We start from the raw sequence: 13548 nt of genomic DNA, 5'->3' as shown, positions 1-13548 counted from the left end.
GCGCCCGGACCTGAGACAGTCCTCAGACGGCGGCCGCGGAGCCGGAGTGCCTTCCGGAGACCCCGAGAGGAGGGGGCGGCCCTGCGCCCGGAGGAGCGGGAGGCCCGCGCGCCCCGGCCTCCCCCCTCACCGCGGCTCGAACTCCCTAAAAATAACTCAGGCCCGGGAGGGCCGGGAGGAGCCGCCGCCGGCCCCGAGAGGAGCCGGGGAGGCGTGTCGATCCAGGGCCCGGAGGGAGCCTTCCCGACCGCGCGGCGCAGAGGAGGCGGAGGAGGCGGAGGAAGCAGGAGCTCCCGGCTGCCGGGCGCCTCGGGGACCCTCGGGCCTCACGCCCCCCGCCCCGCCGCGCGCCCGGGGCCCCGCCGCCCGGCCGCCGCCGCGGTTTGGCTGGTTGGCCGGAGGCGGGCGGGCGGAGCGCGCAGGGCGGAGGCGGCGGCAGCGGCGGCGGCGCTGGGCCGGGAGGAGGCGGCCGAGGGCGCGGAGCGGCCCCGGCCCGGGCCGCGGGGGGAGATGGCGTCCTACGTGGATAACAGCTTCCGCCAGGCGGTGATGAAGAACCCGGCCGAAAGGACCCCCCAGGTGAGACCCGTGTCGGCGGCGCCCTCCCAGTCCCCACGCCTCCCGACGCCGTTTGCCCCGCGCACCCGCGCCTCCCATTAGGTCCCCAACTTCCAGTGGCTTCATCGGGTCGTCCTGGCGTTATTTTCCCCTCTCTTGGGTCTTCTTGTTTTCGCTGCCCTCTCGGTACTGTCCTGCTCCCGCGATTGTCCGGCGGGGCAGAGAGGTCTTTCCCGAGCGTCCCGGCTTCCCAGCCGCTCGCTGGGCCTGCGAGTCAGCGGGGGTGACCTCCCCTCGGCCGTCCTTCTTGTCCCACCGGTCTCAGTGCTTCCTTCCTCCGCGAGCCTATGGCCCCTTCTGCCTTCAGAGTTCTTGGGTGTTTGCAGAGGTGTTGAGGAAACTTAGAGGGCTCTGCGAAAGACAAATTCGCGGTGGCCTTCTAAAGTGAAACGTTGAGATGTTTGTATATTTACTGTTTTGCTTTTTTTGGGGGGGAAAGGATGTCGCTTTCCAAGGAAGGGAGGAAGAAAGTTGGATAGCTAGGTTACTCAGACAGAATTGCAGATCAGGCATGTTCAAATACTAATCCCCACCTCCTCCCCCGCCCCCGGGAAGGGCACCCTGCGGATTCTTCTGGTGTTGCACAACCTTGTCAAAATTAGGTAAGTTTGTTAACCTTTATACGTTTCGTTTACCTTCAGGCTTATTTTTCTCTGGCTTTAAGTGGAGGAATTGCTGATGGTGTTGGATCTGGTCGTCTCTAGTTGGACTAGAAAGGGGGAGATGTATAAAAGTGTGGTGGTTTGATTTTTTTTTGCTTGTAGTTGCTGACTGGATAATGACGCATGCGTTGGGATGGTGACTCCAGGGGATCCTGCTGCCAACCTTCTTAAGACAAATAAGCCCTCCTGATCCTTGGGACCATCAGACATTTAGGATCTAGTGCTTGAAAGAGTGGCTTCGCTTGTTAGGTGTTGGATGCCATCTGTTCACATCCAAATGCTCTCCTTCTCTGCCGTTGACGGTTGTTATTTAATGCGGGGAAAAGAGGATAAAATAGACTCTTCCACCGGCTGCCTTTTGGGCAAGGCCCAGGAATGGCACCTGGTATCGTTTTTCATTTTTTTTTTTTTTCTGATGTAGCCGTCACATCTGGGGAGTGTAGCTAGAGTGCGCATATTTACCAAACGTGTGGAAGATGGGTGATAAATTTTACAAGGAAAATTCAGTTCACACTGTCACCGGAAAGTTCCCGTTCTAAAGGATTACTTTACCAAAAACAAGGACTGTGCTGCTCAGGTCCTGTTGCACTGCCTCTCCTGTGCCTTTTCCACCTACTGTTTGTTTTGCGGTTGGCAATCACTCAGTCCTCTGCATCTGAAACTGTAGGTTCTCAGCCACAGTGTGATGGAAAAGCTAATTTCAGTGAAGTGTTTCAATGCCTTTCAGTGTTTGAGGTGCCAAGTGAAATCACACATGCTGAGAATATTAGAACTCAGTAAGGTGGTCAGAAAATGATGTCAGAGGCCTTGGGTGGAAATTAGAGAGGGGGAAGTGGTGTGTTCGGTTGGTTGATTAGAATAGCAATGACTCAATACCTACTATCAGGTGGTGGTGGTGGGGGTAGTCGGTCACCAAACAAGCCTGAAAGAGGCAGAATGTCCACTGTGACAGTGCGTGGATTGTGCCAAAGAAATGAACTGTTAAACTTTCCTGTTTCTGTGCCAGCTCTGGAGAACAGAGTGAAAACAGACCAACGTAGAACTTGGCCTGAGTCAGAAGTGGGCCAGTTGGTACTGACACCAACAGTGTGGAAGCTTCACTGACAGCCTGAAAGCAGCATATCTATCTCCCTCCCCCGAGCCCCTCCACACACACCTTCACAGAACAAGTCACCTTCAAGAAACTTAGCAAACATTTTGAACTTTCATAAGTGTCCGCCCTATTAATTTTAAAGCTCAATGCAAACCTCCATGTTTATCATTTTAAAGAGAAAGTAGTTGGTAAGGTGAATGCTTCCCATCTTTACCTGGCTTGTTAAAAAGAATTACTCTTCTTCTAAAAGTTTGAAATTTACTCAGAAGTAAAAAAAAGAAAAACAACTTTGGTATCAGGTGCCTTTTCTGTTGAGTGCTTTGTGAATGCAAGGACTGGAAGTTTTCCTGCACTCTCTTTTTTCATGACTACTTGAGAGTTAGAATTTTGTAATATAAAAGCCAAGTTATTAAACCTATGAACAGACACACGTGAATCAGGAAAGTTTTGATGTTCTTCCTTCTGTTTTTCAGATAGATTTATGAGGAGTTTGTATGATTCTTATGACAAGCAAAAGAAAGGCGCTTTAAGAAAAAAGATAGAGGAAAAAAACATATATATATATATATATATATATATATATATATAGTTAAATTCATTTCCTTTTATTTTTTAATCCCACCAACGCAGTCTCCTAAACCCCGAGAAGACATACTTTTGTATCAGGTCAGTCAGTTGCCTAGACGTAATCATGCTGTCACTTGTATAACCTAAAAAGTTAGCTAAGAAGTTAAAGAGGTTTTGGGGGCAGGGAGAACCTCAGTGCAGACACAGGGACTTTGAAAATTATAATGAAATTAGGAAGCTTTTCATAGCCACCTGGGAAATGGAATCCATTTTTCCCATTTATTTAGGCACTTCAATAGAGGGGGGATGGTAAGGAGAAGCAAGCAAAATTGTCACCCGAATTTTTAGCCAGATGTTGTGCATTCAGATTTAAGGGGCTGTCACTGTTTCGCCTGATATTCTGGGAGGAGGAAAAAAAGCTATCTTTAATCCAGTATGTATCCAGTATTGTGTGTCTGGAAAATGGCTAAGTTGTAGTCAATGGGGCACTGTATTCTCACTAACAAATCTCCTTGAAAATAAGGAACACTTCACGTTCTATTGAGATTTTTCAGTGCACCTCTTGGTGAAAAACAGGACTCTTAAGTAATTGCTTTATTAAACTATTTGGGTTTATGTCTTTAATCACTTAAGTGGGAAGCTTGGTCACCTAAGCAATTTAGTGAAGTAAAAGATGTAAATAAATTACAACCAGCTTCACCCCCAAGGCTTTAAACAATAAAATGAGTTTTCTAAACCATTTTATTAACTTACTGAGTTCAGACCCTTTCAGACTGCTTAGGTAGGGTGTTTAAATGCCTGTTTTTAGTCTTTCAGGTGAAACATCTATTGCAGAGTTGTTTTTTTCTGCTTTAAAGATTTAATATGTGTTTTTAGCTAGTTGTAAAAGTTACTTTTTGAAATGGTTTGTGTTTTAAAATTGTTTGTATTTTAAAAAACAGCCCTTGCCTTGCCTCTTCCTAGTTAATATTACTTGGTTCTTCACTGATCTTTCTGGGGGGAGTGTGTGGCTGTTACACCTTTTGATTTAGTCGCTAATTCATGAATTTGTCATCACAGTACATGACTATTCTTTGCAAAAGTCACTTGGTAGAATACCTCTTGAGTCTTAATGAGAGGGTTGAAAAAGGGAACTTTAGCATAGGGAACTTTAAATTGTGAGAATCTGCACAAAAAGAGTTTCTCTGGTGGATGTTTAACTTTCATATCTAGTGGAAGAATTGTCTATTGACACATAAAAATTTCCATTTCTTTTTATCATTGTTTATTAGCAGTCTTATATTTTCATCTGACAACTTATACTTTATATTTTGGCTCGTTTGGGGGCTCTAGTAATAAATAATTTGTCTCAAGTAGTTTTTGTTCATAAAACACAACTAAATGATCTGGGTGCAATTTTGAAAAGCATGTTTCACAAAGTAATGCCTTTTTGGCTACAAGCATTTAGCTCTCATAGCAATGATATTTGAATTTGGAGGTTAAGAAAATGCACATTTATTACTGAAAAGCTAATTTCAGACTGTATTAGCATGTGGCTCTGAACAAGTGAGGACTTAAGTTTGTGGTAAAAATTATTAACATTCTTTTGCATTTTTGGTGGAAACTTAGTTGCCTTCAAATAAATAACCTTTTAAACATTTAGTAATTAACAGTTCCATAATTAGCTTTGCATATCTTGGCTGAGATTCAAAATGAATCTAACTGCAGTGCTGTGTGGAGGCTGGTTTAATATAGTCCTTCCCAGACCCTGGGATTTTCACAGACACTCAACCCCACCCCCCTCCCCCCAAATAAAAAAAAAAAAAAATGAAGAGGACTTCCTGGTTGCCAACTTGGTGCAGTTTTCTATCTCTCAAGAAAGGATGTAAAATAAAAAAACAAACCCAGCTATAACCTCTTAGCACTATAATTTTACGTTATGAAAACTCACTAAGGGTTTTTTTTTTTTTTTTTTGATAATTGAAGTATAGTTGCCTTACAGTGGTCATTTCTGCTGTACAACAAAGTAATTCAGTTCAGTATATATATAACTTTTTTTTTGGCAGCACTGGGTCTTTGTGCATAGGCTTTCTCTAGTTGCGGTGCTTGGGCTTCTCATCGTGGTGGCTGCTTTTGTTGTGGAGCACGCGCTCTAGGTGCGTGGTCTTCAGCAGTTGCAGCTCTCAGGTTTAGTAGTTGTGGTGCACAGGTTTAGTTGCTCCTTGGCCTGTGGGATCTCCCTGGACCAGGGATGGAACCCGTGTCCTTGGCAGGAGGATTCTTAACCACTGGACCATCAGGGAAGTCCCTATAAGATCTTCTTTAAAACATTCTTTTCCATTATGGTTTGTCACAGGATATTGAATATAGTTCCCTGTGCTCTACAGGACCTTGTTTATCCATTCCACATATAATGGTTTGCATCTGCTAACTCCAAATGCCCAATCCATTCCCCTTTGAAACCATAAGTCTATTCTTTTTTGTTTTTCCCCCTCTTAATTTTCAGTTGGCCTGAGAAAACTTCATTCAGGTAGATTTGGGGGCAGGGAGTTAAATAAACACAGTAAGGTCTGCCCTTGATGTTTGAAATTCAAGTCATATAAAGTCATATTATATAAAGTAATAGCAGCATTTGCTTCCAATGTAAGTGAATTATTTGAAATAAAGATACAGTAACCTTTTTGAAAAACAGAAAGACCGTCTTCTTGACTCTTTTGAAGAAATTGGTTGTTTTGTTTTTAGCTTTGTTACTTTGTAAGTTTTATAGGTAATGAAAAGGAATTATAATTCCCTCAGAGAACTTTGGTCTAGACTTGTGTAAAGAGATATGGAAGTGTGGACCCCAGTGATAGTTCCATGATATTGGTGTTATATGAGCTGTTCCCTCTCCTCATCCTGTTTTCGGTAACAGTTTTCTAGAGGTTTAGAATTTCTCAAATATTTAATAAGTGCTAGATAAACTGCAATCAGAACTTACATTTTGATCCTGTTAACTGCTGGAAGTTCAGTTGACCAACCAATACTTTCTGGCCCTTGGCAGCTTTCTGTTCTCCAGCTTGTGGTGTGTGTTCACGTAAAAGCTAATCAGGGAAGAGACCCTGAAGAAGAATTAACCGTTGGTGGTTTATTCTGGGGAGGGCTGATAGTAGCTTTCTTAGAAGCCAGCTAGCAATCAGTGGAACTGAAGGGATGCACGATGGTGATTCTGATCTCTCCTGAGTATTCATGCTAGAGTTGAAACTCATTCTTTTTAAAAAATAATTTTTGGTTTTAGTGTAATTGTAGACTCACATGCAGTTGCCATTACAAATATCTTATAAAACTGTAGTGGAACATCACAACAAGGATACTGACATTGATAAAGCCTAGGTGCAGAGGGGTTCCATTACCACAAAAATTCCTCTCGTTGCCTTTTTATAAGCATGATCACGCCAGCCCTACCTCTGGCAAGGACTAATCTCTTCTCCATTGCTATAATTTTGTCATTTCAAGACTGTCATGTAAATAGAATCATACACAGATTGACTTTTTGGATTGGCTATTTTTCAATTAGCATAATTAAGGCTTGTTACCTTTTGGCCAAAATGAGTTTAGTTACTATCATCTCTGAGTGGTTTGGGCCGTGTTCTTGAGGTACCAAAAGTATTTGGGGATGGGGCAGCACAAGGTAAGGTGGATTTAAAACAGTAACAGTGAGAAATTGTTAATAATCATATGTATAAAATAAAGACCGAAGAGCATTAGACCTTGGATGAGCAAGAGTTGTGAGAGTACAACACATTTGGGATATTTCAATAGATATAGTTTTTTTTTCCCATAAAAACATTTTTTTCTGTGTATGTAATGTAAGTATAAAGGTAGTCTTACCGTCTAGGATACATCATGAAAAGAAATTACCTGGTTTTCCTCAACCAAACTGGTGTTTTACAATTCAGAAGGAAGTTTGATGGATGTCTTTATACAAAGGAGTTCCAGGGGGACAATTTGAACAACCAAATATGGAATTATACCTCTAGGGGAAAAAATATCCGTGAACTCATGCCAACATAAGTAAATTATTAAATAAATAAATAGGGGAGAAGAGACAGCTCTTTGTTACAGTAGGATTCTCCCCCCACCAAAAAAAAGTAGAAGGTATGATGGAAGTGGAAAATCACTAGTAGGCAAACCTTACAGTAATAGTGGCTGCAAACAAGAATCAGTAGATGCCAGAACTAGTGGGTGAGAGTGTGATGACAAATATATATACATGAGATATCAGAATATTTGCTTAGTCTCAGAGTGTCTTCCCCACAAGATCAATTAATTAATTACAAAGGGGAAATCAGTACTTTTAAAGTGAAGAAAATTAGCAGATACCAAATTGACTAGGTGATCAAAGTTATATCACAAGATGTATCGACATGATGCACCAAGAAGGGCACATCTGAAGTGGTGTTCTTACTAAAAAGCCCTTCAATTTGAGTGTCATAAAATGCTGCTGCTGCTGCTGCTGCTAAGTCGATTCAGTCGTGTCCAACTCTGTGCGACCCCAGAGATGGCAGCACACTAGTCTCCCCATCCCTGGGATTCTCCAGGCAAGAACACTGGAGTGGGTTGCCATTTCCTTCTCCAATGCGTGAAAGTGAAAAGTGAAAGTGAGGTCGCTCAGTCGTGTCCGACCTTCAGCGACCCCATGGACAGCAGCCTTCCAGGCTCCTCCGTCCATGGGATTTTCCAGGCAAGAGTACTGGAGTGGGGAAATTTTAGGATGCTCTACAAGACAGCCCGGAGGAGGAAATGGCAACCCACTCTAGTATTCTTGCCTAGAGAATCCGATGGACAGGGGAGCCTGGCAGGCTATACAGTCCATGGGGTCGCAAAGAGTCGGACACGACTTAGCAACTACACACATGAGATGGCCAGTACCCAGAGGTGTGTTCAGGTTACAACAGGATGAAGTGCTGAAGAAGAGCCACAGATTGAAGGAGACCAAGGAAGCATTATAACCAAATGAACTGTGGGATTCTGGGTGAGGTCTTGGACCAGAAAGTAAACACTGGGACAACCGGTGGCATTTGAATCGATAGTTTTACTGTGGCAGGCTGGATGAAGAGTGTATAGGATCTCTGAACTACCTTTTATAAAAAAAATAACTTCTTTTAGTGCAAAGCTATGTCAAAATTAAAAGTGAAAGAAAACCAACAACCAGCTTTTGGGGTTGTTGTGACTCTGACAAGAGGCCACCAAATTAAGATATTAAAAAAAATAATCTTTTTTCCTGAGTTAGTCTTAATGAAGAGCTCAGTACCTTTTAGCTAAATATTTTGCGTACATTAAGACATTAGTGACATGGCTGAATCAATATATTAGAGGGAATTAAACATACACACACATATCCAAGCTTGCAATAAATGGACAAGAAGAGTTAAAATTTATTCACCTTTTTTCCCTAAATTTTGTAGATATTCCCATAAAAATGCAGTCTATTTTACCAGTTGTGAAGGTTTCATGATCCCAAATGTAAGTGAATTAGAATATTAGATATATGAAAAAAATGTGCAGGAGAGAAAATATTCCATGCACATGAAGCAAGTAGAAAAGCCGCTGGGGTAGTAGTTTAAGGAAGTCAGTTGAGGTGAAATCAAGTTTGTAGCATCCCCCTCTCTTTCCTTTCCTGTGAACTTAAAAAGTCTTTAAATTGTTACTTTTGGTAGGAGTGAGGAGGTGGAAGGGAGGGGAAGGGTGGCAGTGGATGTTAAAGAGGCAGGTCAGAGGCCCTATTCCAGCTGGAGCTGATGAGACCTCTGAGCTGCGTGTGCAGCGTTTCATTAAAATCAGTTCAAGACAGAAATACAAGTCTTTTTTCCATATATATATATATATTTTATGTATATATGTAAATGGAAAGTCGAAACACAAAGGCATTATATATATAATGCCTTTGCATTTCTGTTACAACCTACCCTCCTCTGCCAGCCACCTACCTTTCTTTCTTGTGGTAAATATTGGAGAATACATGCTGTTTTTGTATACTATGTGTTTTTTTCTGTAACTGAAACTAGTGCTGGAAGATTAGATTAAAAAATATAGGTGGTAACATTTAAGATAACTACAAATAAACTATAAGCTGGGAGATATTTACTATTTTCAATTATAAAGATAAAGCCATTTGTTTTCTATATTTCAGTAGGATTTTTTTCTGTTTGATGTTTTCAGTAACTGCTTTTGAGGGCACAAATGAAAAAGAAGAGCTGGCCAGCCTGTGAAGTAACTAAAATCTTACGTTAATAAAGTAAAAAAAAAAGAGAAAATGTATAGATGTTAACTAGCCCTATTTAACATTTGTCCAGTTGTTCTGTATGTAAGTTAAGTATTTGAAGTCTTCAAGGCAGTAAAGTTTCTGATTTCTTCTGTAAGTAACATTATGCAGTCTTGCAAGCTCCACACTCAATTTAGAAAAGTTTTTGGTCAAATTGTTAGAAATGTTCGGCTAAGCTAAATTAGTTACTGTATTAAGAAGGGGCTTGATCAAATTTATACATTTCCAAACAACTAGAGCTGAGTTTAAAAAACTCACGAGTTAAAAAAAAGATCGAAATGCCAAGAATAGAGGTGAAGAAGACTTTGTTTGCATTTCAGTTTTTTCTAGTCTTCATTTGTGTTGGATTCCCTTACTTTTGTGGGACTGGAATAAACTGAGGGTCGAGCTTTCGGGGCTGGCGTTAGCAAGCACAGCCCTGCTCCTTCAATTGGGAAACCACAGACTTCTTTCAGAGGCAGACAGTGTATGCGGAGACCCACAGCTTCTTCAATCCCAGATGTGAATCTCCAAACCTAAAGTCATTTGAGACTTAAGTTGGAATGGGTGAGAATTCCTATCTTGATTCCATTTTCTCTGGTATGGTTTAAATCTACATCAGTTAGAGGAAGCTCTGTGGGGGTCAGCATGGTAAAATCATTTCACTTTAAAAGTCCTTGTTCCCACTTGACATTTGGTGAGATGGCTGCTTTCCTTTGTAGCTGCACATTTGTGTTTTTAAGTGCATTCACAGTATAGTTATTTTGAGTTTATTGAGTATATTCCCTTCATCTATCCTGGTGGCTATGACCCTGAACTTTGGTATCCAGACCACAGACAGCTTTGTGGTCCTGGGGAGGTAACTTAACTTCATGGGGTCTCAGGCTTTTGGATTTCAAGGACTTTTTAAAAATCATAAAACTCTGGGCTTCTGCTATTGATTTGTCACCTATTTATTTTGAGAAGTAAGCTTGTTAAAGTGAATTTAAACTCCCTCTTTCATTTCATGAAAGAAAGGACATTCTAATATCATAAAGACAGAAAGGTTATAATCTCAGAATAAATTTGGCTCTGTTTCACCATATTCTGTTTTTGTCAAGGATTGCTAAAATTTTGCCACCGATGAGTATGGGGCTTCCCAGGTGGTGCTAGTGGTAAGCAGCCTGCCCAAGCAGGAGACAAAAGAGATGTGGGTTTGAGCCTTAGGTTGAGAAGATCCCCTAGAGTAGAAAATGGTAACCCATTCCAGTATTCTTTCCTGGAAAATTGCGTGGGCAGAGGAGCTGGTCTATAGTCCATGGGTTCACAAAGAGTCAGACCCGACTGAGCAACTCATATTACCAGCCTTACATGATTGTATAGATTAAGTATGCTCATGTATTTTTAGTTTTTTTTTAACAGTCTCTGACTTGAGTGCTTAATATTTGTTATATTTTAAAACTTTTTATTTCATATTGGAGTATAGCCTATTAATAATGTTGTGATACTTTTAGGTGGACAGCGAAGAGACTCAGTCATTCATACACATGTATCCGTTCTCCCTTAAACTCCCCTCCCATATTATTACTTTTCACTTGTTGGTGTCTATTTTTCCCTTAGATAATTTTTCATCATTCATGTATCTTACAGTTAATTCACTGAAGTGATCATCATATAAATCTAATTGGTAGAATTGAGTCAAGGCTTAGATTGTGTTGGCCTTGCATTAGTCTGCAGGTTGTCAGAAACCACACGCATGGAGGCTTAGCGATGGGCTTATCTTTCTCACAAAATAAGAAATCTCAAGTTAGCCAGTTCAGGTCTGAAGGAGAAGCTCAAAGATTTTATCAAGGAAACTAGCTCATGCTACTTAGCAAGTGATTTTAGGTTTCAGAGTCCCAAGATGATGGCTGCATCCCAAGCAGGAGAGATGGGAGGAGGTTGAAACTCTTACCTCTTTTGTTGGTCAGAGTTTGTTATTTTGAAGGGACGTCCTCTCCAGGTGTTTGTTATTGACCAGAGCTGGGTCACATGGCTACTCCTAGTTGCAAAGGAGGCTGGAAATGTGAATATTTTGCACTTAAGCCTGTATATTGCAGAAAGACAGGATAGAAGGAGGTTAAAATGAATGAGTGCTATGAGCTGATAGTATTTGTCCAACTTACTTTGTGTAGGAAACGGATGATTGTAAGAAGTTTACAGAGTGATTCTCAGGAGACCACTTTGAAAGTCTTACTTCCAGAGGTCTTACAGTAACATATAGAGCTGCATTACTGTAATTGCAGTTTTGGAGTCGCATAGATATATTTAACTTTTTAGTTCAGTTATTAGATGTATGACTATTAATTTTCTGAAGCACAGTCTCTTATTTGAAAATAGAGGTAAAAATACCAGTGTGTGAACATTATATATAAATTTAACATTATATATAAATATAAATAAAATCCTGTGACTTTTAAGTATGTTTTTAAGTGGAAACTATTGATTTATGTATTGATTTAAAATAAAACGTAGGTTTATATTTTCTACATTTTTTGCCTCAGCTGCACTCTGTTTTAAAATTCTATTTCATTCCTTGTGTGCACGTTCAGTTTTGTGTTCTGACATTTCCGTGTGTAGCAGTGCTTTGTTATTTTTCTGGGACTTTTAAGTTTTCAATTTGTCATTCCTCATACAAGCTGAATCATCATCATTTTATAAATATGCAGTCATATATAAAATACTTGTAAAGGATAGCAGTTTAAATAGTTTTCTGTAATTTGTTGAATTCATGCTTATAAACTTATGTCTTTGAGAAAAGTGACTTCATACTGAATGTTATATGAGACTAGTGAAAGTGTGTGAAAGTGTTAGTTGCTCACTTGTGTCTGACTCTTTGTGACCCCATGGACTGTAACAAGCAAGACTCTTCTGTCCATGGAATTCTCCAGGCCAGAATACCGGAGTGGGTTGCCATTCCCTTCTCCAGGGGATCTTCCTGACCCAGCGATTTAACCCGAGTCTCCCGTGTTGCAGGCAGATTCTTTACTGTCTGAGAAGACTGACTTTGATATTAAAACTTTAAGTATGCAGTATGTCTTGCTTTAGAGTAGATGTGCTTAGTTATGGGCTTTTAATGGTAGCATTCAAGATTTATGTAGATAAACTGCTCTTATGTGTAGTGGGGTCAGTTAAACCGTTCGCTATCAGAAGCTGATGGCTAGAAATGTTACTTGAAAGAGTCTGGGGTATTTGTTATTTTAAAACATTCTGTGGTTTTTTTGTAAGTTATTTGTTTTGGGGAGGGGGGCTAAGGTCTAAAATATGCCTGAATCTGGAGTATAAATTAAGACTTTGATTTCATTTAAAATGGATTAATGTGTAAGGTGTCTGTTGGCCTCGCTGGAGAGATTGCTTGGCTGGAATTTGCTATGCGTCTTTAAAACTAAGGTCTTGGCACACCCCATAGCACAGAACTGGAGCTAATAAATGCTGTTTAATGACTTGATTTTTTTTTTTTCCTGAGCATTTGAGATACAGCGGAAAATGTAATTATATACTTCTACATTAATAGTGAATTGGATAAAAGCTGAATAGGAGCAGTAGTTCAGTTTCTGTAACACAGAAGCCCTCCTTTATAGAAACATGTAACTTTGTGGAGCAAAGTTTTTTTTCTTGAGTATCAGGCAGTTGCCTCCCCATAAGTTTAATCACTTTGGTGTTGATATACTGAACTGTCATTTACACTATATTTGATTGTTATTTAACAGAGTATAAATTCTTCCTCTGAGCTCCTGTGACATCTTTGTTCTACTTTGCAGTACCTGTTTTTAAATTACTTTGAGATTTTTGACTATGGTCAGGGACAATAGTGTAATGACAGGCTTAAATTATAAAATTCAATTCAGTTCTAGTATTTAGAACCAAGTTGCTGATTAAGTGTCACTAAGTAGAGATCTTAGCTTTGATCCATTTTATTAGATATGACTATATGTATAGATTAGCTCCTTGGGCTTCCCAGATGTTGCATTGGTAAAGAATCCACCTGCCAATGCAGGAGGTGCTCGTCCAATTCCTGGGTCTGAAAGATAGGGAGTAAAAGAAATGACAACCCACTCCAGTATTCTTGCCTGGAAAATCCCATGGCCAGAAGATCTTGGTACGCTACTCTTGCATGAGGTTGCAAAGAGTGACTGAGCACACACATATTTAACTTCTTAAGGAGCAGTTTCAGAAATAGATTCAATACCCTCTGCTTAGATCTTTACTTACTGATTATATATAAAACTTTAGAAAAAAGTAAAATGTACTAAGACTTATTCTGGGTAAAATATTTGCACATTTGTAGTAAAAGACATCTTAATTAAATACATGTATGGAGTAGAATTTAA

The 13548-nt window shown here is 40.5% G+C and overlaps 1 protein-coding gene across 7 annotated transcripts in view; it reads left to right on the top strand.

Annotated features, from left to right (window-relative positions):
- The first annotated feature begins 452 nt into the window (after nucleotides 1-452).
- RAPGEF2 (Rap guanine nucleotide exchange factor 2) overlaps nucleotides 453-13548 on the top strand; it is a 264705-nt gene continuing 251609 nt past the window's right edge. For all 7 annotated transcript variants that reach the window (XM_042234386.2, XM_042234385.2, XM_042234387.2 and 4 more), the window contains exon 1: nucleotides 453-579. In XM_042234386.2, the coding sequence (XP_042090320.1) occupies nucleotides 511-579 (69 nt within the window). In that variant the 5' untranslated portion in view covers nucleotides 453-510. The remainder of the gene's footprint in view (nucleotides 580-13548) is intronic.

Source organism: Ovis aries, chromosome 17 (assembly GCF_016772045.2).
Source record: "Ovis aries strain OAR_USU_Benz2616 breed Rambouillet chromosome 17, ARS-UI_Ramb_v3.0, whole genome shotgun sequence".
Taxonomy (NCBI): Eukaryota; Metazoa; Chordata; class Mammalia; order Artiodactyla; family Bovidae; genus Ovis; species Ovis aries.
This window is presented reverse-complemented; position numbering and strand designations above follow the sequence as displayed.